Below are 27,794 nucleotides of genomic sequence, written 5' to 3'. Positions count from 1 at the left end.
CGGTCGTTTGCTACATTAGGTAACGGATCGTATCATTATGAATCACTATCATTTTGGTGGGTAATAAATCGCGTAGATTACAATTGCGTATTTGTATACAATCGTGGATTTACCTTTGCGCTGGAAGAGCATCGCGTTACTTCATGATGTACCGCGCTTAGGAGAATGGGAAGGTACGAAGAATAATATGGCACTATCATCTTTATGTAGTTTCAAAGATTCTACTAATTTTGTGATAACTAGGACATCGAAATAAAAAAGGCATATCGGATAAGAAGAAAAAATAATCCTAATACCGACGATCGTTTCGGCTTACGCATTAATCCATTTATTTCCCACCAATCTACAAAAACGAACTTAATTAATTAGTTAATCATATTACAAAAATAGAACGACCTATGTAGTTTTCTTTGATCTTTATACATCTAATACTTGTATCTGTTGCAACTATATGTTACATGCTATGTTCATATTTCAATGGTGGTATGATTATGTATGAAGCAGAAGTTTAAGGCACGCGGTTTGTTAATCTTGAGCATACTTCAAACAGCGTACGTATCCCGAAGGAAACAATGCACAATCTGAAGAGAACGGCCAAGCACAACTGATTACTCGGAAGAAGAGTAAGGAACAGTTTTCTTCAAGTTTATCTTGTGATGAGAGTAACAATTATCTCTAAAATGTGTCTAATTTCTAACGCTTTTATCAGGCCCTTACGATTCTTCTTTTATCGTGTACCTTCCTCTCTAAAATATATGGAAGTATAGAAATTCTACTTTCGATTACATGATACTAAATTAACGCGTAACAGCGTCTAGCAACATAAAATATAGAAAAAATTATCCAGTCCGTGTGACAAATAAAATAAATTTAAAATGCTTTCATTAAAATAGAGAGAATCATTTGCAACTTAAATAACCTGATAAGCGACCCTTTGTACTTTCAATCATTTACAAATGATTAGCTTGGCGGAAAAGATACTTTGAAGTAAGTAGGCAGACAAGCTAGTATATAAATAAGCAAGTAAATGAGCAAGTGAGTAAATAACTGAATAAGTAAATTTACAAATTTTTGAAACTAGAAAAATTAGAGAATAAAAAAGAAATTAGAAAAAGAAGGAAAAGGAAAAATTAAAGCTAACAACAAAATCTATAATTACATTTTGAAAAAAGCCCGGCTTTCTAACTACTTTAAAAGCGTTTCCCAGATTTCGTTTTTAACTCGATTCTATCGCACTGAATACATACATATAAAACACTGTTTTGTACTCTACTTGATAACTCACTTCAATAGTATTCTCTATTAAAATTGCTGAGGTATTAGAAAAATATATCGCAACAAGATAAAAAGCATATCTTGCCGAAATCCATATTATATAAAAGGCATTGCCAAGAGAATGAAATTTGAAAAAGAAAGAAAGCGCACGGGCACGGGTAAAGTTTAAATCATTGCTACGTATTCTACTCTATTCTTATTTTCTTTTTTCTATCGAGGATTCGTTGCGATTGTTCAAACCGCCGCATTTCTAATTTCTACAAGATTTCTACAAGACATGAAATAAACGGAAGCAAATCTCGATAGAAAAAAGGAAAAAATGTACGGCCGGTTCTTTCGATTTACCCCAGCTCCATCACGTCCGAGTCGTCCGACATATCACTCTCGAAACCAGCTGGAGCGATTCGCGAGAATTTCGAGACTTGCCATGGACGTTCCCGTATTTGGGAAGACTCTAACGGGACGTAAGTGCCGTTTGGAGGGTGAATACGATTGTCGTCTTGTTGAACTTCCTTCTCGTTTTCGATGAAGCGATTCGTTTCATCCTTCTTCGATGTCACCGGATCGACTTCCTCGGCCCAATCGTGTGGTTTCTGAAAGAAATCGATACAGACGCGGTTAATGATCGCGATGTATTCGACGATTGAATGGTTAACCGCAGCCGAGCGTGTTTTGCCAGCTACACGCCGGAGAAGAAGAGAAAAAGATCGGTGTCCGCGCGCTTTCTACGCTCAATCTCGATCTCGACGACTTCCGGCGTCGTAAATTTTGTTACAAAAATATTTCTACGTTTCTTATAATTTTCTGTTCGTGTTCGTGTATTTATAAGAGATCTCCGAGCGTGAACGAATTTACAAAATTTATCGGTATGCAAAGAGATCTGTAAGAGATCAGAGATAAAGTATTCGCCGATACGCATTTAGACGATGCAACGAAGTTCGTCCGTATCCACGAAAATAGGAATTTGGATAAATAGGAATTGATAATTTCGTTAACGGTGAATTACGTAGCTTCTCTCGCCTTTGAATTTCCTTATCTCGAGCTTCGTGTAAGAAGCTGTGGCGGCACTCCACCACGGAACCTTTCAACGGCTTCGCGACACAAAGCGCTATACCTTCAAAAAAGCGTAAGGCTGACATGCCTAATATACCATCGATATCCCTACGGTTTTTTCGTCGAATATATAACCGTCGCGGACATTTAATAAACGCGTACGTAGTGGGGATATCGAGGGGCAACAAAGAAAAGAATCCGTTTGCTTTCGAACCAAAGATTCATTCTACCCCGAGCTGCGAAATGCGAAGGTTAAGCGTCATAACGAAGCAAACACAATTACAGATACGTGATTATTAACTCTTGATAGCTAGTCGTTAATCGTTAATTGTTGTTGGTAGAGATCGTTAATTGTTGACTGTTGATTGTTAATAGTTTAAAAAACTTTTTTGTTGAACATCAAGAGTATTTCTTGTGTGCACCATCACCAACAACCACCTCAAAGCGATATTAAACCTTCTTTAGTTTCGAATTAACGTAACATTTTGAACGTAGATTAAAATTAGAGTCCAATTTACGACAAGTCCAAAGTAAAATTCCAATATATTTACATGCGGCGTAAATAGGTGAACTTCTTGAACTTCAGATCTCAATACGTCAGATACATCAGTAGGCGTCCCATCTATGTTTGATGTATTTGGCGAATCGATGGCCGAATCCAATTTACGTGAATTGTTTGCCGACATTTCAGGACTCAAAGCTCGCTTCGTCAGAGGAGTCGAAATACCGCCGATGTCGTAGTGGCGTGAGAATAGCGACAACGTCGAAGAAGCAGTCGATGGTACAGTTTCTTCTTGCTCGGCGTAACCTTCCTTTATCATCTCGCAGCCGATGTTAATTTCCTGCGCATGTTAAAAAATGTACAATTCCATGGCAATAAATAACAGCGACGAAAATTACTATAGAAATATACAATACGAAATAGCACGATTGTTAGTAATAATATATACAGGGTGCGACCGAATAACATGTACAAGCGGGTACAAGGTGATTCCTTATGAAAAAATATGAACGAAACATGGAATAAAAGTTTCTCTTCGAATTTCTTTTTTCGGAAGCGAGGGGTCTTGAGAAAAATTGTATTCCGCGCTTTCCACCTATTTTCACACGTAGAACGACCTCCTGTCGATTATCTAGTCCCGTCTAGTCCGGAACACGTTCAAATATACTCGATAAATTTTCAAACTCGACTGAAGTTTTAAATGAAAAAATGTTATTCCATATGTAGCATCGCCGGCTGCTTAGCGCTGTAGATGGCCTGCTGGGTATGGCTGCTTCTCTCCTAATTTCTGTATCGTGGAAGAAGAAAAATCGAACTCCGGTCGCCGGGATTCGAACCCGGGTCCCGAACGTTCGCAACCTAAGGCGCTAACCACTGCGCTACCGTCGTCCGACACTAGTTTTAGTGTCGAGTGGTGGTATTTGTATCGAGTGCCACCACAGGCTCTCTTTCCACGATACTACACATATTTTGTTCTTTTTTTTTTCCTAAGGAATCACCTCGTACTCGCTTGTACATGTTATTCGACCGCACCGTGTATAGTATAAAGTATATACGTATACGTATAGTAGATATAAAATAATCGAAACGTAGACTTTGTAGATGGTTAAAGAGCAATTTCAGATTTTCGGATTTTAATAAGCGGTAGTCTCCAACCGAATGAAACTAAAAATGAAATAATCGGTCTATTGGTAAACGTCCGAATGGACACTACTATACTGTGCATATTCAGATAATTTTGTAAATGTTTCATCGAACAGATCCTCTATTAAAATACCTCGTTATCGTGTTTATTGTAAAGCTCAACGGAAGGAATCGGTGAACCTTCGCGACGAGATCTTCCATAGCCGAAGGTTCTCTCTTTGAAGCCTTTAACTTTGGCATAAAGAACTTTCCACTCAGCTAAGAACGTGATCTCCGCGAAAAAATCAGATTCGTCAGTGGACCATTCAGCTCCCCTGCATCACACAAAAGAGAACGTCAAATATTTAAACGATATCTTATAAATATTATATTCAAATAGTAAAAGTAAATAATTATTAACAAAATATGTATCATGACCCGTGTAACGGGAAAAAATTTTGTTTAGTTGCCAGTCAAAAAAAAAAAAAAAGAATAACTACAATTGATTACAATTTCCTCTTCGTTTATAACGTAGATACTCGCGAGTGTGTAACTTCCAAATTAAGTTGCAGTTAGAATGAAATATTCTCATTGCTTGATCCTTAATTTTCTAATAAAGTATTGGCGATTACGGGTGCAATAAATGCGACGTTACACGAAGCGTAACGTAACAAATATGTTGATAAATTGCCAGCAAAAAGAGAATCGTATGCCAGCAGCATGCTCGTTCGTTTTCAAACGTTTAATGTTTCTGTCCCGTTAAATAATTTTTCACAAGAGATGTAGACTTTTTAAGCAATTTTCTATCCTTTGCACGATGTAAATGCCATTCTTTTCATACTGTTCGTACTACGTACAACAGGAAGATTCAGTAATTTTGGTTGCGCTAATTTTCTGTCGGTTACCGTGATTACACGGGGCAGCCAGAGCGAGTACAAACAGCGTGCAAATATTTATGTTAGAATGCGTGTCGCTGACAATGTTGAAAATACTGATTTATGTAGCATCTGTACACGCTGCATCGATAGCGAGCCTATCGTTCCATTGATTAAAATTACAATTTCAGTCGACGTGTAATTTAAACAAAGCGTGTATTCTATTCACAGCTTCCTAAATATAAAAGTCAGCGCCTTGCTATCTTGCAGCTAAATCCCTGCGATTCGCAGTTTCACGATTTATAACGTAGAAATCGTCGAACTGGAATCTCCAGATCTCCAAACGTTTCAATGAAATCTCCTCACCTGTGGATAATCAAATGTGCATCCTGTATTCGTTTTTATTAATTTTACGGGCCTACGAGTATTAATGGTCGAGGAGAAAAAAAAGGGGAACGTCAAGTTCTCAAAAGACGAAAATCTATTTTCACCGTGTAACATCTTCGTATTTCCTCGTGTATGGAAATAAAAGCTCACTTTATCCTTCATTTCATTCTGCGTCATTTTCTATTTTTACTCGATAACTTTAAGCAATATATGAAACTCTAAAAAACGAACACCACTTTTTCGTTGTACAGCTCGATTTCGTACTAAAGAACGCCGAAAATTCCTTAAAATTAACATTTTAACCATGCACCGTTCGTATACTAAATATACCTGGAAAAATCATTTTTCCGCGTACAATTTTAACACCATCGATCTTTGCTGTTTAATTTTTTTCCTAATCGCAGAAACCATCGTTCCGCCCATCAAGACGAACGCCTGTTTCTTCTTTTTCGTTTCTCGGCAACGTTTAAATCACGAAATAATCAAAGGATGAAAATAAACGATCAATCATACGCTCTCTCTCGTTATATTTTCCCTTGCAACGTACGATATACCCTGGTTTCGTTCTCGCCCCAATTGCCCGCAACTTTTACGTAACAGCGATTCTTTATGCAATTACCATTAACCCTGTTTCATAGGCAGAATTCAGTTGGAATTCGAGGGTTGATAGAGCTATCATCGCACGAAACAAAGAAGGTGTGCGTGGAACAACCCCATTTAACGAGGCTGAAGCACTTTCAGGACGTCTTGTTCCATTTATAAACGGTACGATACAAGTGTACGCTGTACACGTGCGAGAAGATGAAGTGGACGACGAACGTAGACCCTCGGCAATGGTCAGAGGATCTCTCAGTCGTTTCACGATCATCGTGCAGAACGATATCCTCGCACAAAGTAAAAAGAAAAAGTGGGAGAGAGAGAAAAAAGAAAGAAAGAAAGAAAGAAGAGGAGGGAAGTGTGCAAGCAAACCGATCATTTTTATTTGCCTGCAGACAGAACGACCGGTGATCGAACGCGATACTACGACAGTGGCGATTGAAAAAGTTACGGAATTTTTTTGATCTTCTCTTCATTTTAAAAATTTGAAAAATTGGTAGATAGAAGAAGAGAGAAAGATCCAAAGATTGGAAGATATTGGTGAACTTTGAAATAATTTATGCCTCTCTTTCCGCTTTTTTTACTGATTTCATCCACCGGATAAATAAATATTCAAAGTAATATAAGAACAAAGTGAACGCGTACGAAACGTCGAGTGGAAAGTGGAAAAGTGAACTAGCGATTTCGCGCTGGCACGAAACGCTCTTGCTAGCTCCATGCACTTTACGCTCTATGCATTAATGAACCTGATAATAGACGCGTGCGTTATATTTACGTAAGTACGCATTTATTCTGCTCTCGTGTGCGACCGTGGGCTTTTCAAGCGCGTGCAACAGTGTCAAGTGGTACAAGGTTTGAACGTTGGACGAGAAAATGCTACTCCCTCGACTTTCCATCGGTCGTCAGATGCTTCGATTTCCTTTTCTCAAGCGCAGTTTAAAGCCGATCTTACGAAACGAACGTCCGGAAATATCCTTTTCGATCGACAAAATTATTATTATTTATATTAAATGATAATTAGACGGTAGAAAATTTAAATGTGCGTAAGTGCACAGAACGCAGATATACAGAAACACGTAAGATATTGAAAGTATAAAGTATAAACAATATTTATAATATTTATAAAATTGTACGAATCCCCATAAATATCGGCAGTCTAGCAATGATCGCGAAAAATCTATTATAAAATATAAGAAAACGCGTCTTATTACTTACTTAATATTATCTTATTACTATAAGAAGCATGTTTGTACATTTGCTTCGTGCGAATGTATAGCAACTAGAGATCACGAGTTTATCGTTTAGAAATATACGCTAAGACAGGTAATTAATCTTTTTAAGCGACCTCCTCGTTTGTAACGCAAATATAATCTCCCAAGTCGTTGTTGTCTTCAATTAAACATCGTTTAACGCGATTACCCCATTTGTTAATTCAGTCTTAAATTACCAGGTGGTCTCATCGCGTCTCTCATTGCCGAGAATTTTTCTGGGCGCGTTCGAGGTATGACGAAAGTTCGCGGAACTCCTTTCAAGCCGGTAATTTTAGAGAATGATAGCGGTTACACATTGACGCAATTCGATCGTTCCTTTCAAAGTTCTAAAATTAACAAAATCGATAAAACTATAGAAGATAATATATTCTAAAAATACAATAAATTCAACTACAACGATATATTCAAAGTAATCCTCGTAAATAAATCGCGGGAGTTTATGCATCTATTGGAAGATGTGCAGAAATGAACGAAATGGACAGGATGCGGAGAAATACGTAAGCTATTCAAAATATAGTACTTGTCGTAATAGTAAAGGGCCCAGATTTCGTTATCGAGTGCTACAGCCTGTAAGCGGCAATTGGAATTTAAATTGGAATTTTAAAACGAAGAAATTCGCCGTATGTAGAATGTTCTGTGACGCCTTGTCTCTTCGCCAATAGCGCACTACATTGTTTCTTGATATTTGAAGTCATAATTCAACATCTAAAGCAGATACGTGTAATTCAACTGTTTAATTTTAGCTACGTGTAATATATTGCTTCTATTTTCATATTCCGAAGTGGCGATCTCCTCCTGTCGCTTATCGATTAGAACCTGTCGTTTCTATTAGAAAGTGGCTTTGCGCCTAATTTTGGTCCCCTACAGGGATTAGATTTGGTCGATACAGGCGAGATTAGGAAAGTGTTTTTCGGAACGAAATTCGCGACAGTGTCGTCGAGTGAAAGCGAAGAAGATGAAGATATGCGGCTTGTTTCATACGCGACAATCAATTTTCGAGTGATGCGACGACAGAAAAGCGGGTTGGATGCACCGCGTGCTCTATGAACTGTGCACATTTAATTTTGTATAGATCCGTGATTTGTCTCATATATTGTACATATAGTTTTATAGTGAGACGTATCTAGAGCGCGTGAAAGGCGAATGATATAAACATTTCCTCATTAAAAGTAAGGGGATGAAATTAGGAACACGTTTTTTAACGACTGAGAAACGCATGCCTTTACATATACACTTTTTACTCTGTTTGTACGAACTTTTATGAAACTACAGATTTTCGTTACTAATATTTCGACGTAATTGTGCAGATTTTTTTCAGATTGAAAAATTAATTTAGTTCTGGATAAATGGTAACAAAGCTATCGGAGGACGAAATTTGGGCACCTTACCCAATTGCAGACAGAACAATTCTCTATCTAGATTCTATTTCTTTTTTTCTTTTCGTTTGTATTCATAAAAATATGAATTTTCATAGATATTCGTAGTGCACTCGTAAGCGGACAACACCCGTGTGCACGTGAAACGGAAGGAAAAATCGGAGCATCTTCGCAATGCCCCGAACGATCAGAATGGGAATAGATTCCGCTGCGGGGTAGCAATCGAATGTGAATTTAATCAATCTGACCGAATACCGGGGCTCGTATCGCGTGCCGAGAAACAGCTAATCACCGGCACAACCTCGAAGTAATGCACACACGATGGTTTTCGAGTTGGAATTACCGCGGTGCCGACAGTCTTCGGTTACACGCGACACGACGGCTTTCGAGGGCAAATCCGGCCGACGAGTGCCTGGTTGCCAGAAAGCCGCAGACCACTCTGAAACGCTTTAACGCTTTCTATTTCCGTTCTACTCGCCTCGTCGTTCTCCTATCAGGTTCGATTCCCCAAAATCTTTCGAATCGTTACATCTTTGTTTTAATGAGAAACATCTTCATCTTTCTCTTGTTATTTCGTTAGCTTTTATATTATCTTTCATTCTAAACGATCTTTTAGTTTCAAGTACCGATCTCTTTAATTAACCAGCTGTCTTTTGACGAGTATACTCGTCACGAAGAAATGACAATATTTTGTGTTACAACGAGTCCTGTCAGTAATAAAATTGAAAAATAAAACAGTTGCAGCTTCATTCTATATCGTAACAGCTGCACATACTCTGTGCTTGGCGAGTATATTCGTCATCGCTTGCTTTTTGCGACACATTTTGTGTAGAAGCTTTTCAAAGCTTTCAAAGAAGTTGCAACAGCTATCTTAAAATGTTCTATCTGTCGTTTCAAAACTCAAGAAAATTGCGGTTCCATCATTTTCCTCGTCTTCGCCTCTGTCTTTCCCCATTCGATTAAAAATATTTAATCGTTATTTCGTGACTTTACTTAGTAGTTGAAACAAATCGAAACGATTGCGTTGATAGTTCCCTGCTCGTTCTCGATTAAAGTTGCGGTAACATCGGTACAAAAAGAGCACGAGCAAATACGAAGTTTTACAATTGATATTCAGTCGATTGCCGTAGCAATTGAAATTGCATCGGCTTGAATCTTCATTGATTCCATTTGTACGATTGCCGTTCCGATAACTGCTATTAAATTTCTCCTTTAGTCACTTTAACGTTAAACGGCACAGAGCAGTTAACCATCTTCGATTTATTTAGGCTAGTTACGGACGAAACTCCGTTCTAGAAGATTGATTAAACTCTCGGCCCTCGTTGCCACTGATATTCCAATGTAATGCAGCTAAGTTGAACGAAAGCTTTTCTAATAACAGAATAATATAAATATAAGAATTCCAAAATTGCAAGAGTTCTTTCACTTGTTTTCTTATGTTTGGCTTTTTTATTTCTTATGTTTGCCTGTGAACAACGATACGCAAATATTTTTACTTGTCACGACTTGCGATAAGAAATTATAAAAATATATCATGTAGACAACAGAGTTACAATAACATTTTGTTACGTAACAATGTTTTGTTGCATCGGCTAGAGACTTAGAGGCGAGATAGCTATAAAATTACCCGTTTCGCAGAATACGATCTTTAGTGTGAATGTGATTGATAATCTTATTCTTCCACTTTATAATGTATCGAAGCAACATTGCGCTCAGGTTACTAGACGTTGTAAGTTGCATCGAATTTCGTTCGACGAGGATGCGTTAAAATACGATCCGTTCGTTTCTTCGCGTTCGATCGTTCTCTGAACACGTGTTTCCTTCTGGAATAAAACGCGGATTTCGATAAAACGTCTAAACAAAAGAGTAAACGACGAGCGAGTAACCGCCAAGCAACTCTTTAAATGAAAGATAAATTAAGATCGAAAACTGGCAGCCCGCCAAAGTTATGCACACGTGCGTTTCACGTTGATCTTGCGATTTCTATCGCAAAGTTTTCCGCTATACAGGACCAACAATCGGTAAAGTGTTTTGCGCACTTTTGCGCGAAGCTTTATTGTGGCTGTGCGCCACGAGATTACGGTAATTAATTATTTACGGAACGAATGGCTTGACCGTTTTCAATGACCTTGAAACGTATTATCAAGATCAACATTCTCAACAATTTCTCTCTATACACGTGATCATAGTTCGGCCTTAGTTTCGAAGCATTCGCAAAAAACTGCAATTAAATTTAGGTTATGATTAGTGGACCGCGGATATTTATACGATTTCGTATTTCTATAAATGTAATTGAGGAAATAGAATCTAGATAGAGAATTGCTACCGTATACTATATCTACTTTACCTTCAGTATTTCACGTATTTTTTCGTGTACTACGCGTATTTTGTGAGTTTCTGCACATTTAAATATCCTATAGATGCATGAACATTCACGATTTGATGATTACCCAGTGTTCTTTCATATGTAGCCGCGTTTCTATACAACCTAACTTAAACTTAACTCATGGATGAGAAAGAGAAAGAAAAAGAGAGAGAAAGAGAAAGAGAGAATTTTTAATATCTCGTAAATAGAAAAGAAAAATCGGTGGGTTATAGATTAGGCTGGAACAATATACGCGATGTAGCGTCAAATAATTTTCGATTAATCGATCGATACATGAAACATGGCACTTTATTCTGGTCTTCGATTGCTCGAAAATGCAACAAATATATTTGCCATGGTTGTAGGATTGTTTACATAACGAAAGTCTATAAAATAAATTGTTAAATATCCGCATGTACTATCAAACACGTAAATTGCTTTGTAATTCGAAAACTAAAGCCGTGCAGTTACGTCTATAGGGAAAGATTGTTTAGAATTCCAACCTTGACAACACGATTCAAGGTTATTAAAATCAGCCAGCTCGTCCGCTTTGTAAATAATTAGCAGAATTACTTTCAACGACATAAATAAACAAACAGATGCGAGAGAAAACAATATAGCTGAGACGAGTGCGAGATACGATAAAAAATACGAATTTTCTTGAAAGATTTTGAAAAGCTTTTTCAGAGACTTTTCAAACGTCTTACAAAATTAAAAGATACAAGACTCGCATTTCGTTATTCGATTCTTCTTTCATTGGATATTTTTTACTATATATAAAGCTTCTTCGTTCAGTGTACAATAGAACTCCATATATTGCTCGATTAACTGAACTTTAATTAAATTCGCTTATCTGAATATATCCCATTGTTTAAGCAAAAGGTTATAGGTAGCAGATGAAACGAACGAACTTCTGTGATATAAATAATCCAGCTACATAGGTTGTTTCCTTCTGATAAATTCAGATAAGTGAAGCCTTTTTACGTATATGTGAATGATTAATCGCCACTTGATTACCCTAGGCTCTTTCGTTTACATAAAAATACGATAATATGGAGTTGCTGGTGCCAGCTGTTTCGGACGTCGTGTTTAAGTACACGTGGCCCGTTTCAAATTACAAAAAAATTATTTTAAAGAAAAAGCTTATCGATAGCCCGTCGTTCGACATCAATGTGAACGATATTCGCAGCACGTGGAATTTGTCCATCAGATTCTGGAAGAATCCAGATGGTAAGAAGAACGTTATCCCAACTATAAGTCTATCGTTTCGATCATCACTAATCTGAATCATCTTTCCCACAGTATAACATTACATTTACATTTGAAATATTATTTTATGGATAAACCAAATTAAGACTTGGAATGATTTAACTTAAGACACGATGTGACTTAACTAGAGAAGCTTTCATGGCCTAACTTGAGATACATTGTAACTTTGCTAAAGCAAAATTATATTCTCTCAAATTCTTATTTTAACATATCCGGTCGCAAGAGATTCCGATTTTTATTTTCTTTGTAATGGAACTTGTTATATTTGATTCGGAGAGAGAGAGAAAGAGAGAGAGAGAGACGCAGATCGTTTTTCAACTTTATCGCGACATTTCTCAGAATTCAGTTCATCTTCTATTCCCATTTTCTTTCGTGTCTTTTTTCCATTCGAAACAATCATTGATATTGATTTTATTACAAGAAATGGATGATCCACTGTTTGATAACAGGCAAACGAATGATAAACCCGATGGTATTGTGCCTGAACATGTTGAACTGCACCGTAGATGAAGCGGAACAAGCGAAGATACGATTTCAATTTGCAGTTTTCAATGCTGACGTTAAACACTGGGAGTACTGTCACGTTAGCAGGACAATACTTGAGCTGAAATCATACACGGACATCATTTCCTTGGGATACAGGGACTTGTCTATCGCCGACAGGCATTTAAAGAAGAACGGTGAGGTGATGTTAATGGTTAAGATACAGATAATCCATTACGAAAGCGAGAAACACCACTTGTCACAGGCAAGTACTCTCACAATCAGTACATACAATAGAAACCCATTTAAACAGAGTTTGAAACTCATTCTACGGAGGATTTTATCTTTCACAAGAAAAGAACTACTTTTCAAGTTACGTTAATACAAAGCGAGATTGAAAAGGGAATAAATCCTTTCAAATAAAGTAAATGATATTTTTTTTAATATAAATGGATAATTTAAATATTAAAACATTCCAGTAATTTAATACAACTGCATAATACAGAATTGATCAGAAAAAATATCAGGAATAAAATGGCGATTATATAAATTAGGTAATGAATTAATATGTTCCAGGATATGGCCAGACTATTAAAGCATTCGTATGGCGCAGACACTAAGTTGATTTGCGGGGGTTTGAATAAAATGGAAATTCCAGTTCACAGCAACATATTGGCTGCTCGTAGCAACGTTCTCGCTGAAATGATTTCGCCCATAAGAGAATTGAATAACAGGAAAACCTCGAAGTCGGATACCACAGAAGATAAGATATCGGACATGAGAGAATTAGAAGAAGATATGAACGATAAAGAAAACGAAAGCTCCAATGTACGTGTCAGAAGTTATTCTGTGCCAATGTTACAGAATGTTCGAATTAATTTATTCTGAAGTCCATAAACGATATAACAAATCCATATTCTGATATCGTATTTATTAAAGTCTTAACGTTAACATTAGAACATTAATATTCACCTTATTGCAAAAATTTGACATCTAAAATGAAATTTCTTTTATTATGTGCTTGCGTAAAATTAATATAATTTTGTAGAAGTTTAATGTATTTTTTGTAATTAATAAATTATTATTTTGATCTTTTTTTATTGTTTTCTGCTAACTAACATACTACGATTAATTATAAAAATACATGTATAATGTTTTGCGTGACATAATCATATAGTAGAAATATTTTTTAATTGAGTTTACTTTCATGGGTGAGTACTCAGCGTCCTTCGTTATTAAATACTCTAATTCTTTAATAATATTTTATATAAAAATATTTTAGAATCGTTACGTGTATGCTCTGAATTTGCTGGATCTTAGCAAAGAAGTTACAGAAGAATTGTTGCGATACATTTATAGCGATCACGTTGATAATTTGGATATTTTCGCTCAGGAACTTTTATCTTTGGCTGAACGCTTTTGCCTACAAGGTATTACATGCTCCAGTACAGAGGAATTTTTATTAGAAATCTGATTTCAATTAATAAAGCTGTTGGTAATTGTCTTTTTTAGGGTTAAAAGAACTCTGCGAAAGAAATCTTATCGAAACGATAACCCCAGAAAATGTAGCTAGCAGACTTTTGGTTGCAGACGAGTTTGGCTGTGATGCGCTTAAAAGAGCGAGTTTGGCATATTGCGAGAAAAATATAACGATGCTCAACAAAAGTTTAGCATGGAAAATGATGGAACAAACAAACCCAGAATTATTCAATGAAGTTTGTGAAGCTGGTATTGGCAGTTCAAGATCAAGTAACATAGATGATAGTGAATTAAGCAATTGACGTCTTCCTTTCTTCATGTATAAGTAATTTAGTAATTAATTGTGAAATATTATAAATGTTAGTCAGTGGTTTTATAGTTTTCAAAAGGATGAATCAAGATATGATATAAATTCTATAGAAAATTTGATTACTTATAAAATACTATTGAAAATGTATAATGCCAACGAATAACTTTAATAAAGAACGTTTTTATAAATTTTAGTATATTTTTATATTTAACTGAATTAATTTAATTAGAAATTAACTTACGGTGGTTTAATATTGGCAAGTGAACACTCGATCGCTTGCAATCTTAAGCTGAGAAAGTCGGTTCGAAGTTCCAATACGCAATTGTGGTGGATTATTTCATGATCTCCATAATCCAAGTAAAAGACTTCACATTGATCATTTGCAGGTAGGGAAATAACTTCAGCTCTGTACCATTGCTTATTAAAACCGAATTTTGCTGCTACCAATTGGCCAACTTTTATCTGAAAAGATAGAATAGTAATGTAAAGAAATCTTTCGAATATTTCTTCATACTAATGGATATTAAATTATTCAATCATATATTTACACTTTTCAACTTATGCATTTCATAATTTTCTTTATTACTGTAGTAAGCATTCATGTCAGACACTAATTTATCTAGTGCAGTAATTCCAGGACCAACAATTTGAACCCAAAACTGACTGGGAGATTCCACTGCGGATACATATACTTCTATGAAACCATCAGATACTAGAAACAAAAATATAAAATATATAAAACGTTCATAATATCACAAGTGAGAATATTATTTATATTTCATGTACCTGGTAATGTTAAAGATTCAGTATTATGACCCTGTTCAGATGTGTTAATGGTGTTACGAGGAGATAATTTTCCTCTAGGCAGTCTTGCAGCAGAAGAAGCCTGTAACTTTGTACGTTCTTCTTCTTCTTCATAAATTTTCTCTTGAATTAATTCTAAAGCTGTATTAATTTGTTTAGATGTTCCTTTTATAGTAACTTTTCTTTCAACATCTATAAAATATTAGTAATTGTCAAAATTTGAGACAAAACCAAAGATAAAGCATGACAATATAAATTTATACAAAGTAAACATACGTGGCTCAGAAGGAACAAAGGCATTTTCAATAGTGACTTTTGCACCAGAGATTGTTTGGATATGATGTATAACATCACCACCTCTTCCTATTATTTTCCCACATGCTTTTTGAGGAACAGACAATACATATGATTCAATTATAGGCTGATTATTAATTATGGACTTTATCATATTTTCAGCTAGATATACAGATTCATAGCTTCCTTTTATGACGCAAATACGTTCGGGACATTCAATGTTATCCTCTTTAAAATGAACCACAGTTCCTGTTTTATTTTGTATATCTTTTATCATTGAGCCACCCCTTCCAATAACAGCAGGTACAAATTGTCTGGGTACTTTACATTCTATTGTATATCGTTTTGAAATCTCAACTTGACTTTTTCTGGATTTAGTATCTTCTTCGTCCTATGTAATCAAAGAAGCGATTAAAATAAAGTACAAATTAAACAATGTATAATCTTGTAATCATTTTTAAACTTACCTTTCTGTACAATACATATAGAAAAGCGATACTAACGCTTGTTAAAGATAAACCAAGTAAAATTGGTGGTGTAAAATAACGGGCCATCCACCTCATTTTATATTTGAATGTTTGAAACCGTTATTTATTTCGTACTTTTTATCTCCGCAAAAATAAATTTGGATTTAAATTTGGAACGTGCTTTAGAGTTGCTATGAATGTAAGATTTCATAACCTCGTACCTTACAAATGAGAAAGAATCATGGCGTGGATTACGAAGTGAAGAACACGCTGACACAAAAAATCCGCCATTAGAATGGTTTTGGATGAGTTTCTATCGATTTATTTCACTCACTAAGTAACTATCGATGGGATTGATGGGACTCGAATCGAAAATCGTATTTTTAAAACTGTATTATTACCAACAGTGAAAATAAAATCTGTTTTAAGGAACTTTGTTTAAAAAAGTACATACAAATTTTTATATAATCTCCTTATTTTATATAGCTGTCTACTGTATTCATTGCAGACGAAAAATATTTAGGAATATTTTAAAAATATGCATAAGTATAAATATTTATAAAATTTATAAATCTTGTTTATTATATTGGTACCAATACAAAAGAGGTCATGATGTCGACACCAAAATTAGATCATGACGGTTGATTTAAATGTATCGTTTACATTAGAATGTTCTAAAACGGCGCTTTTTTGTGATTTTTGAGATTTTTTCTGCCGTTGTTTAGTTCACAAAAAGAATTAAGAGGTGAATCTTTCCCGCCGATTGAAGACTACAACGACAAGACGCCCATGAAATAGGCTTAGAAATCTGTTATAATTTTTTTTTTGCTTTAAAAAAAATTTTTTGTATTCGTTAAATATATATAAAACCATACCTCAAAATTCAATAACTTCATTTCTTTCTTTCCCTTCTAAAAAAAAAATAAAAAAGAAAACGCTGTTTTGGAACATTCTAATTCAGGGCACCCCCTTATCCATGTTAACGAGGTATTGGTAAATAACTTTTGGAATATGAAATCATACACTATAAATATACATACATATATACAATCTTTCCCTTTATTGAACAATAAAATACTATAGCAACATTTATTTATCCATAATAATTGATTTAAGAAAATTATTAAATTATTTATGGGCTTTTCAAAAGATTTACATTCGATCGATGTATATAGCTAATATTGAGGAAATAAGTGGTTTACGAATGGACTACAGGATATAAGAATGGATAACAGGATATCGTGGTTGATGTCTGAAAATTATTTATGTTTCTGTTTACTTATTATTATATAAGTTATTATTATGTAAACAAGAAGTTGATATTTAAAAACACACAAAAAATATAAAATTTTCTATAGTAAGTTATTATACGTTACTAGATATATGTTCTATAGCATAGCTATACCTGGTTATAGATAGAACAGTTACACAGTAAGAGTAGTACACACACATATGAATAATACTCGATACGTTCCCACGGATAACATACATAGATATATCCATGATATGCTTCTTCATATTTTCCTGATACCTCACGCTTTGGAATCACTAAAGGAGTTGAGACTTACTTTATTATTACTTTATTAATAACAGATGCAAATATATAATTTGTGTGCTTTACAAAGCAGGTAAACTATTTTAATATTATCTGTGAAATTACTCAGTCAGTCTCTTTAAAAATTCATGAATGATTGATAGATAAGTGAAAATCGCTGTTAATTATCAAGTACAGCAAAATGACTAAATATGTATATATATACATATGTATTTGTAAGTAAGTACTCATTAACATGTTTAACTAGTGTATATCAGGTCCAATATATTATTCAACACTTTATTTAATATGTTTTATTGGAATTATTACTTAAATTTCTCGTATTCTATGACAGGAAATTATTTCTAGTAACTAAAAATTAGTATCGTTAATGTAAAATCTATATATGTACATGGAAAATATAACAACAATAATGTATGCACATACTATATCTTATACTCAAGACGTTTGCTTAAATTGTACATTTTCAAAGCAGTTGCGATGTTATTTTAACGTATTGATTATTATATCTTACATTTTATTACCATTTTATTGACGTGTAATCGTGCTAGAAAACAAAATGGTTTTCATCATTGATAGACACGCGCTAACTTGTCTATCATTCGCAGAAAGTGGCGTCTCTAATGAATAGGGAAACATATGATAGAGGAAGTAAGTTTCCAGTAAATAAACGCGCCACATTTGGATTTGCGTTATTCTTACTTGTATTAACACTGTGAAAATATAATCGTACGTATATACTCAAAATAATTTTGAAATTGAAATTTTTATCTCTGCTATGTGTGTTAGATATATGTTAAATAGTTATCACATAATGTTAAATAATTCTATTCAAATCTCTATTTAATTCTAATATGTATATAATATGTTTTCCTTCCTTTGTATATTTCCATGTGAGAAGTACACTTTTATATTAGTAATAATTACATGTACATTCAACAGTATCAATTTTATGGTAAAAAAAAAAGAGAGAGAGAGATATCATGTCCCTCTTATGTTAGTTTTTTATCTTTCGATCGAATTGTATGCGCTTGCGCATAAAGTCATCATGGCGTTATATAAGGCGCGGAATATTACTGCTTACTATTAGTTTACAAAGTGATTTTTATTGTAGATAGAACGCCACAAAAGAACAATGAAACCACGTGTATTGGTCACGAGTAACGATGTACCAACATCTGGCATAGATCTCTTGCGGACGAAGTAAGTGTACTTTTTAAGAAAGAATATTTACTAGTGTTATTTATAGTGATTTAAAAAAGAAAAAATTAAGAAGACCATTGTAATGCTGAAATTATTTGAAGAATGAACATTATTGGAACAATTCACAATTATTTGTGAATTTTTAATGGTACATACTTATATGTTACTTGGAATTTAATACTTTTTTGTTTAGATGCGATGTCACAATCATTCAGACGGCTATGCCTAATCGAGAAGATGTATTGCAAGTTCTTCCTGGTCATGATGCTATCTTTGTTACTGGACATATCAGTATAAATAGCGATTTTCTTAATAATGCAGGTAAATATTTAGTCATATTAATCTTTTAGATTATATGATGGTTTATGTTCTCGCGGAATTTTAAAATAAGCCAACAGTAACGGCGCTAATCAACTCAGACTTTTAAAATTTAAGTGATGGAATAAGCATTATCCATAATTATGAATAATTGAGTCTGCATTTCAGAATTTATTAGAAGTCTATTAACTTTCTTTTTTGTTGAAATCATCGGCTTAAGTAACGGCGTTGTATTGAGTATTGTATTCTCTGACGTATTACTATATATATCTATTTCAAATTATAAACAACAAAATGTAAATGTATACGTTTTTCATGAATGAAATTTAAAGAAATATCAACAAATAGGATCGTCTCTAAAAGTCGTCTCAACAATGTCAGCTGGCTATGACCATTTGGATGTTCCCGAAATTAAAAGAAGAGGTATCAAAGTTGGTCATACTCCTATGGTTTTATCAGCTGCAGTTGCAGAAATTGCAGTACTTCTGACATTAAATGCAGCAAGACGAACTCATGAAGGACGTCTAAAACTTGAACAGTAATTAGATACGAACCTTTTATTTAATCGCTTCTGAAAGTTATAATTAATCAAGTTAAAATTATATATCTATTCAAGAAATGTTACACAAATTTTATTCGGATTTTATTCAAAAATTTAGAAGGATAGATTTACTAATCTTAATTATAGAAAATGTTAAGTGTCTTTTAATACACATATATACAATTCTTAAAAATTTAGAGGACAAGTGGCAAGATCTTTGCAATGGTTACTTGGTCAAGAGTTAAGAGGATCAACAGTTGGCATTGTTGGTTTGGGCAATATTGGACAAGCTATTGTTAAACGACTGAAAGGATTCGATGTAGATCGTTTCATTTATACCGGACATTCTCGTAAAAAAGCAGGTATTTATAAATGTATAGATAAAAATGAAATATGCATTTTTGATAGGATTGTTTATCTGTATTTCAATCTTAAATAGGGGATGAACTTGGAGCGCATTATGTGTCTCTTGACGACCTTCTTGCACAAAGTGATTTCGTAATTGTCGCTGCCCCCCTAAATAATGAAACTAGAGGATTGTTTAACGATGATACTTTTAGTAAAATGAAAAGAAACGCGGTATTCGTAAACATTGCCCGTGGGCAAATCGTAAAGACAGATGCCTTGATTAGAGCATTGCGTAATAACACAATTTTTGCGGCGGGTCTTGATGTTACGGATCCTGAACCATTGCCTCCCGATCACGAACTTCTTAAACTTCCCAATGCTGGTAAATATCGTTAATCATATAAATGCAAGGTTTAAATGAATTAATAATATATAATAATAATTAATAATATATTAATAATATATTTATCCTTTTTTTAATATCTTTATTAACAGAAATTCCATTTCTATATTTTCAATATGTGTACATATTAGTTAATTGTAGAAATATATAGCAAAGTTGTATATATATACATTAACAAATATAAAATGTACTGCAGTGGTCATACCTCATTTGGGCAGTGCTACTACGAAGACACGAAATGATATGTCTCTTACTGCAGCACAAAACATTCTCAATGGATTAGAGGGTAAGCCACTGATATATGAATTGTAACTAATATGTTCTATTGCATGTATGAAGTATAAACTTTTATTACATAATTTAAGACTATATATTTGTTTGAAGTAATATAATGATACAATGATATATTCCTAGCGTATTTAAGAATATTAACTGACACATATACATATACATCTATAACATGTATTTTAATATCACGTCTTTTTACATAAATTTATATTACCTATATATGTAAAATTTCCGAATGGCTCATCAAATATATTTTGGATATATTGAAATGCCTCTGATGTCTTGTGATAGTTTCCTACTTATTATAAAAATTTGCAGTATCTACCTCTTCTTCTTTATTTCTTGCATTGTCTTATAAAAGGTTTAGGAAATACTTCCCTTTTTTTAGATAGATATTTAAAATGTTTTATGAAACTAATCAAAGAAAACACAATTATGAAAGAATGTAACCCTTCAGTTTCTTATAAATTAGGGAAAAATATTCCCACCATTATTTAAAACATCATAAAACATCTGTTCATTACAAGTTTTACCAAATTTAAGTGCAAACTTTTGGTATTTATCACCCGTAATGCACAACAGGTAACCATCAGGCTTCCACTACTGCATTTTTTAAGTTACTTAGGATTGGATCAATTTTAGTTTCCAAAGATAAAATATGGCCTGTATTACAATTATGACTCGCAATAAAACTTATTACTAAAGGTAATTTGTTCATCTGAACTACCTACAAAATAAATTAATAATTAGATTTACATTAGCTTTTACATATATTTGTTAGTCTTATATTTAATGAAAAATAATAATATTCTATAATAATAATAATAATAATAGTAATAATAATAATAATATGTACTTTTTTTATTACCTGATAACTACTATACATGCATATAATTGTTTTATTTTTCCCTAAACCCAATTTGCTTCCTTGATCTGTTGCCATGCCAAATGTAGATAAGAAACTTGCTCTCATAGCTAATTCAGGTGTCGTATCATCAGTTACAGATATGACAGGTACTCCATCCCTATCTGTTATCAGTATACTATGAAGTCCTTCCACACTACTTAAAAGTCCATAAAGAAATTTTCTTAATTCCTGAGATAACAAAAACAAAAATATAGATAATGATAATTAATAACAATATTATGATACTATATGTACTTTCGTAAATTATAATATTTCTATCCATAAAATATATGTTCTTTCCATAAATATTTTATAAATATTTTTAAATTAACTTGATACTATCTATATCTAACCTTAAAATATAGACTACATTATATCTTATAAAATAATAAAATATAATCGGAAAACTTACTGCTGTCATCTTTAATATTCACTATGATAAGCTACGCGGTAGATTGTAAACTTATTTAACTCTAATAAATCTTAAATATTAGGACTATCAAATGCTTCTTTTGACAGGTTGTCATATGATAAACGTAGAATGCGCGCACATCGCATTTAAACTATCATGCTAAAAGAAGCTCTTGGAACGCAGTTCGAATTTGAAATAGTTGTTAGATATTTGTTGTTAAAAACTGTAAATGTAAATTAAACTGTAAAACTGTAAGTTAATAATTTAGTAATTCTAGAGATATATTAACATTTAAGTGAATCATAGGTTATAATTAAAACTAATGATTTGGTTTTATTTAAAAATATGGCCCAATTTGAAAAATTTTGTTTATTTTGACTTTACAAATTTATTTTTCCGTATTTATAATGTTTGAGATGAAATTGTATTGTTTATTTTAGAGCAACTACGGGACACTTTAGATACAAACTAAATATATAGTAACTCAACATCAATGCAATTTGTAACAATACTTTTATTAGAAAATTTTGTTTATCCTAATAAAAGTTAGTAAAAAAGGAAACATTGATAATGTATTATAGTATATAAATTTATTATATAGTATTATAATTATATATAGTATTATAATTTATTATAGTATATAAATTGATGAATTGTATAAATTTACATGCAAATTATATTTCATTGCATCAGAGTACTATCATTACTATCACTTTTATAATTATTATAAAATACAGCTCATCATATGTATTAAACATAAAACAATCATTACATTATTCAAAATGTATTAGAAAAAAGAAAACACTCATTTCTATAATTATTTTTTTTTAACATCCACATATGAGTTTGTACTAGAGAGTTAATTTGACACTTGAGTAACATCCAACATAAACATTTTTGGTATATCTTGACCATAATATATTTTTGTGTTATGTGCTAGTGCTTCATATTTCTTTAGTTCTAAAAATTCTCGGGTAAGAAGAAGCTTATTTGCTTCAGCCTGCATTTTTGTTTGATAATGTTCAGCATCTGAACGACTTTTCTGTCTTGCCAAATGCATTTCATCTTCAATAGCCGCTATTCGTTGTTGTGACTCTTTTTCCATAATTTTTTGAATATACTGTATTTTTGCTACTTGTGCCTCTTTTTCTGCTTCAATAACAGCTTTCTTTCTATCGGTCTCTGCATCCTTTTCAACGACTTTTTGATGCTGTGTTGAAATTAAAAGTTTTGTTTTCTCTGCTTCCCTGTAATAGTTATTAAAATATTATTCAAGTTTTTTAGAATCTATCATGAACTTAAATCTATGGTACTTACATTAACTCATAATTTTTTCTGATAGTTTCTGGAATTTTTGGTTTAGTAACTCTAACTGCATGAATACTTAAACCAGGTGCTAAGTCATTTAAGTCTTTTTGTAAAGCAGTTTTCAAATTTTCATCTATTTGATCAAACAAGTCTATATACACCTCGTGCAATGTGTGTACAGAACAAAATTGATTTAATTCATGGTGAATCTTATTGAATATTAATGTTTGATCATAATCTGCTGTAAAGTTTCTCACCATGTTATAAACTATAATTAAAAGAATTAATATACAATATTGCAATAATTTATAACTTCTAGTTTAACGTAATAAAATTCTTACCACTACTTGCATCTAATATATTTACAACTTCTATACGATCAAAATAAATCATTACACCTCCACTTGTTCCACATGGAACATTCTTTACTTCATCTGTCTGTAGTGTAACTTGGACAGAGCGATATGTTGTTAATAAGGGTATCATCATATGAAACCCAGGGTTGCTGACTTGAGGCAATAATGCTCCACCCTGTACCATTTAATAGAAATGCTTATAATGTTTATAATATTAGAATGAAATATATTTATAAATTACTTACTCTAAAATAAACACCAACATGACCTTCTTCTATACGATGTAAAGAAAAGTTGAAAACTATTGCTAAGCAAATACAAAAACATATTCCAATAATGCTCTGGTCAAACATGTTATTTTAGTTGCTAAAATAGAAATATATCGTGTTATATGAATTAAGGAAATTAATAATCCGCTATATATAATTATTTGTTTATTGTAACAAGCTATTAATTTTGTATTGTACACAAGAATAATATTTATTTCAAACTGTATTCAATAAAATAGCAATAATTTGTTTTATTTACACTTCTATCATGTTCGATTTACACATTGAGGTTATATTTGACTTATATATATTACAAAATTTTGTAAACCTCTAGAATATTATCTACTTACGATAGCAAATATATTAGGAAGTAAGTAAACTTGTGAATTTAGATTTTTAACGTATAAATGCTGAATATTTTATGTTTTAGTCAATTGTGTTGTTTCAGTTGATATATCAGATTGTTATAAATTAAATCGTTTGCTTAACTCATGTTATTTATTATATTAAATAATGAATTAGATTTTTAAAATTACATTTGGATATGATTTCTACATATATATATACTATACATATCACACATTCTAATATCGTTCAAGATAAACAGAAACCGATAACCATCAAACCAGAACAATCTCAACGGACGAGGATAATTTCTTATAAGGAAATGATGATTAAGAGTTTCAAATTCTTTTTAATGTTATTAAAACTAATTTTAAAAATATTAATACAGTTTTAAGTAAGAATAATATAATTTATTCTGCAACATTACTAAAACAATATAGTGACAGTTTTGATTATTAGTGTCACGTATGGCGCTTAAAATAATACAAAATTATTAAAAATTTTGTTTACTTAAATTACCAATATATCTTTATTTCCTGTATGTACATCTTTATAAAAAGAATGATAAAAGTTAATTCATATAGCAATCATTATTCTTAACGTAAAAGACATGTTTCTCTTGGGTATTTTAAGTATCTTTATTTCTCTATTTGTTTTTATTAGATTTATTTTTCTGTAATCTTTTTCTGTCACGATTGCCACTTTCTTCAGTTTCATTGATGGTTTTAACATCGACTATATTCTGATTTAATGCCTTTAATTCTTGCAAAGCTCGTTTGGCCAATTTCCCTTCTGGCGTGTCCACTGGTTCCAAAAGGAGCATTGTTAGGGACTTCTTCAAGAGACTCCCGGCCTCTTCAAGGCGCGAAGCTAATTCGTTTGAAGAAATTTCTCGTGCGGAATATGCACGATTTGCTAACAGCACTAGTGGTAAGTGCATTTCGTATAACATTATTCCTAAAAAATATATGTATAGTAATAGACGACGTACTTTATTCATATACGTACATATATATGCGTACTAAATCGATATTTAAACATATTTGAAGTTGCTGCAGAATTAAAATTCGGTTAATATCATTTTTCGCTGATTTTACTAAGTCGAATAAATAAATTACTCGATTAAAAATACCTTTCAATCGAGATATTCCTGGTTCGATAATTTCAAGCATATCGTACATTTCCTTACATACGTCAGACATTTTCTGCATAATTTTTTTTTGTGGATTTGGCGTTGCCACTTCCTTTCTATAGGCAGCTAGTAACTTTTGTTTCAATGATAGCATTAGAAAATGATTTCGATGGAAAGACTTCGACAATTTCGCCATTAAAGTTTCCAATCCCTTGATTATTAAAAATCAAGATATATATTAAATTAGATAGATGCTCAATAATGTACAATCATCATAATTCTATCATATACGAACTTTAATATCGTAATCGTCCACATCGTCGATCAATGTTCTGGTTATATTTAAAGTGGCTCTGACAAGACGACCTCCGATGGAGCTTTTGCACTTGTTGCATTGCCATCTTGTTCCTTTTTCGTATGGAAACTTTGTCAGAGGGTTTTGCATTCCTATGTAACCCTCTCTACATCGTGGACACAGAATACTGCTCATGTACGATCCCATTTCGTATGGATCGCTGCATAATGGGCACTCGCATTCGAAATACTTTCCACCTCGCAAATGTTCTCTCCTACCTAAGGTTCCCTAGCAATGAAACATGTAAATGATCAATTCTTAAAGCGATCGATAAACGATTGATAGATCTGCACAACTTTACAATTTGTAATTTTAATCGTTAGAAGCTTCGTACATAATATAACGTGGTACAATAGTATTTTAATGATTTTAAAAAATTTCTCACGCGGAGTGATTTGGATTTTGTGAAGTAAAAATCTTTATAATAAGCGAATAAACAAACCAAAAGCGACGAGGTGTAATTGAAGTAGATTTCATCGCCTTCTTTGATCGGCAAACTGGCGTATACAGTAAGCTGAAAATTGTCATCAGCAGTTAGATGAGTGTTACCCCTGCAGTCGTGAGCCATCAGGGAGGCCTCCACATATAAACCTCGTAAAAGAAGTCCATCCAGACCTCCCGGAGATCTGAGCTCGAAACAATTAACGTCTAAAATTCCGCACAACAGTTGGAGGAGCTCTGAGACAGATGGGTCGTCATCAGGAACTAAATGAAGCGATTTTATCACCTATTTGAAACAAGAAGACTTATTATAGAAAATTAATCGTCTTTCTTAATTAGTTGCTTCGTTTTACTTACATTTACAACATTTAGTTCTCTATCTTTCCAGACGGACGTGTTTCTTCTCTTATCTGTATGAGCTTCCATAGATTCGACTTGTTTCCATAATTCTGGATCTCTTTGTCTCAAGAGCCATAATCTTAACGGTAATAATACACCGATGATATTTTCCGTATTGTTTATTAATAAATCTTTATTGCGTTTGAAAATTTCGCACTCATCCGGTGTATGATGTTTCGATCGTTCCTGAAAAATGACTAATGATCAATGATAACTGACGGTGCTTAACAAAATAGTGTACCTTTCTTCAAGAGAGTAAGTAAGGTACGCTTTGTTAAATTTTGTAGCGATTAAAGAGGAAATTTAGAGAGGATGTTTGAGTAAAACGAGTGAATTATTTTTGCATCTACCTCGCAGGCAGTACTGCACAGAGGCGCAATGTTGCATTTTGAGCAAACATACTGTAGTTCTTTCTTGATTTTTGGCAACAAACGCAAACACGCAAAGCATGCCGGATCTTTGCTGGAAGTTATAGGTCCAACAGCGATCGGTTCTTCACGAAGTATCACTTCGCCTGCTGTTAAATTCTTTGCCGCCTGTAAATATCTTATAAAAGACGATATGTAAATATATCTCAAAATACACAACACATCTAACGTGATATATACACACATGATTTCAATTCAATTCGTAATCAAATTAGTTGCGAAGACCAAAAGTGTATATATCATGATATACAATATCATATTTGCTTTTTGACTGAGATTAAATATAATCCAAGAATTTATTAACACGATACTGCCAATAGATGCTATTTCAACGCTTTTAGATGCCTATCGCGTTATATTTACTTAAGATATATGTGCTGTATATGTTTATACCTGCCCAGCTTCTCTGAGTAAGCAACTCTATATTTTAACGTGGGAGTCGCAGCGTTTTTCGATTTTCCTTCCATCGTGGTATATTAGTCCAGCTATTTTCGTCAATTGCTTGAAAGAACGTATGTACTTACGTGTCTTATGCGAGACTAACGATACTTAGGCGCGTGAGAGTTTGACGGTATCGTGCATTTCCTACGGTTCGTAACTGACACCGAAATACAGGAAGTTGTAGCGGGAGCCGTCTCTCTTTAGTACTCTCGATACGCTATATTATTATTAGAAGTAGCGTAGCGCGTGCTTGTCGAGTATTCGTAACAAAACAATGCGTAGGTAATGGCTTTAGGGACCGCGATCTTCCACGATCGTCCACATTTTAAATAAATCGTTCTCTCGGTGTTGATGAAATCTTCTAAGAAATTTAGATGTAAATAGAAGACCGATGTAAGTTTGACGAAGATTAAAAA

At 33.2% G+C, this 27,794-nt stretch overlaps 6 protein-coding genes across 7 annotated transcripts; 2 read left to right on the top strand and 4 right to left on the bottom strand.

The window, feature by feature from the left end:
• Positions 1-305: 305 nt before the first annotated feature.
• On the bottom strand, positions 306-16,413 carry papi (tudor and KH domain containing protein papi). The gene is made up of 8 exons (XM_069124096.1): positions 15,930-16,413; positions 15,445-15,853; positions 15,151-15,360; positions 14,913-15,076; positions 14,606-14,826; positions 4,107-4,287; positions 2,880-3,170; positions 306-1,868 (listed from the first exon to the last, which is right to left on the bottom strand). The coding sequence occupies exons 1-8, from the start codon at positions 16,023-16,025 to the stop codon at positions 1,617-1,619; spliced, it is 1,824 nt and encodes a 607-aa protein (XP_068980197.1). The 5' UTR covers positions 16,026-16,413; the 3' UTR covers positions 306-1,616.
• LOC138185262 (TD and POZ domain-containing protein 2) lies at positions 5,757-14,542 on the top strand. Its single transcript, XM_069124100.1, has 6 exons — positions 5,757-6,586; positions 11,846-12,053; positions 12,542-12,840; positions 13,152-13,403; positions 13,858-14,005; positions 14,088-14,542. Exons 2-6 carry the CDS (start codon positions 11,876-11,878, stop codon positions 14,354-14,356), a joined length of 1,146 nt encoding a protein of 381 aa, XP_068980201.1. The 5' UTR covers positions 5,757-6,586; positions 11,846-11,875; the 3' UTR covers positions 14,357-14,542.
• Positions 16,414-17,540: 1,127 nt separating the features above from the next.
• On the top strand, positions 17,541-20,854 carry LOC138184807 (glyoxylate reductase/hydroxypyruvate reductase). 2 transcript variants are annotated; one of them, XM_069123116.1, is made up of 7 exons: positions 17,541-17,557; positions 18,599-18,687; positions 18,881-19,008; positions 19,354-19,543; positions 19,745-19,908; positions 19,986-20,276; positions 20,494-20,854. In XM_069123116.1, the coding sequence occupies exons 2-7, from the start codon at positions 18,620-18,622 to the stop codon at positions 20,607-20,609; spliced, it is 957 nt and encodes a 318-aa protein (XP_068979217.1). In that variant the 5' UTR covers positions 17,541-17,557; positions 18,599-18,619; the 3' UTR covers positions 20,610-20,854. The 2 variants fall into 2 exon arrangements, with proteins under 2 accessions (XP_068979217.1, XP_068979216.1); XM_069123115.1 differs by lacking the exon at positions 17,541-17,557 and adding an exon at positions 18,109-18,135.
• Positions 20,494-22,062, bottom strand: Lamtor3 (Late endosomal/lysosomal adaptor, MAPK and MTOR activator 3). Its single transcript, XM_069123117.1, has 3 exons — positions 21,905-22,062; positions 21,454-21,681; positions 20,494-21,312 (listed from the first exon to the last, which is right to left on the bottom strand). The coding sequence occupies exons 1-3, from the start codon at positions 21,911-21,913 to the stop codon at positions 21,175-21,177; spliced, it is 375 nt and encodes a 124-aa protein (XP_068979218.1). The 5' UTR covers positions 21,914-22,062; the 3' UTR covers positions 20,494-21,174.
• Positions 22,063-22,547: 485 nt separating this feature from the next.
• On the bottom strand, positions 22,548-24,454 carry LOC138185279 (erlin-2). The gene is made up of 5 exons (XM_069124120.1): positions 24,188-24,454; positions 23,814-23,934; positions 23,554-23,743; positions 23,222-23,480; positions 22,548-23,151 (listed from the first exon to the last, which is right to left on the bottom strand). Exons 2-5 carry the CDS (start codon positions 23,919-23,921, stop codon positions 22,764-22,766), a joined length of 945 nt encoding a protein of 314 aa, XP_068980221.1. The 5' UTR covers positions 23,922-23,934; positions 24,188-24,454; the 3' UTR covers positions 22,548-22,763.
• On the bottom strand, positions 24,313-27,721 carry LOC138185276 (SET domain-containing protein SmydA-8). Its single transcript, XM_069124115.1, has 7 exons — positions 27,331-27,721; positions 26,860-27,055; positions 26,468-26,695; positions 26,112-26,396; positions 25,610-25,897; positions 25,315-25,525; positions 24,313-25,139 (listed from the first exon to the last, which is right to left on the bottom strand). The coding sequence occupies exons 1-7, from the start codon at positions 27,402-27,404 to the stop codon at positions 24,829-24,831; spliced, it is 1,593 nt and encodes a 530-aa protein (XP_068980216.1). The 5' UTR covers positions 27,405-27,721; the 3' UTR covers positions 24,313-24,828.
• Between the last annotated feature and the right edge of the window lie 73 nt (positions 27,722-27,794).

Source organism: Bombus flavifrons, chromosome 11 (genome assembly GCF_040668555.2).
Source record: "Bombus flavifrons isolate JBK064 chromosome 11, iyBomFlav1_principal, whole genome shotgun sequence".
NCBI lineage: Eukaryota > Metazoa > Arthropoda > Insecta > Hymenoptera > Apidae > Bombus > Bombus flavifrons.
The sequence above is the reverse complement of the archived record's forward strand: the minus strand, read 5'-3'. Positions and strand labels throughout refer to the sequence as shown.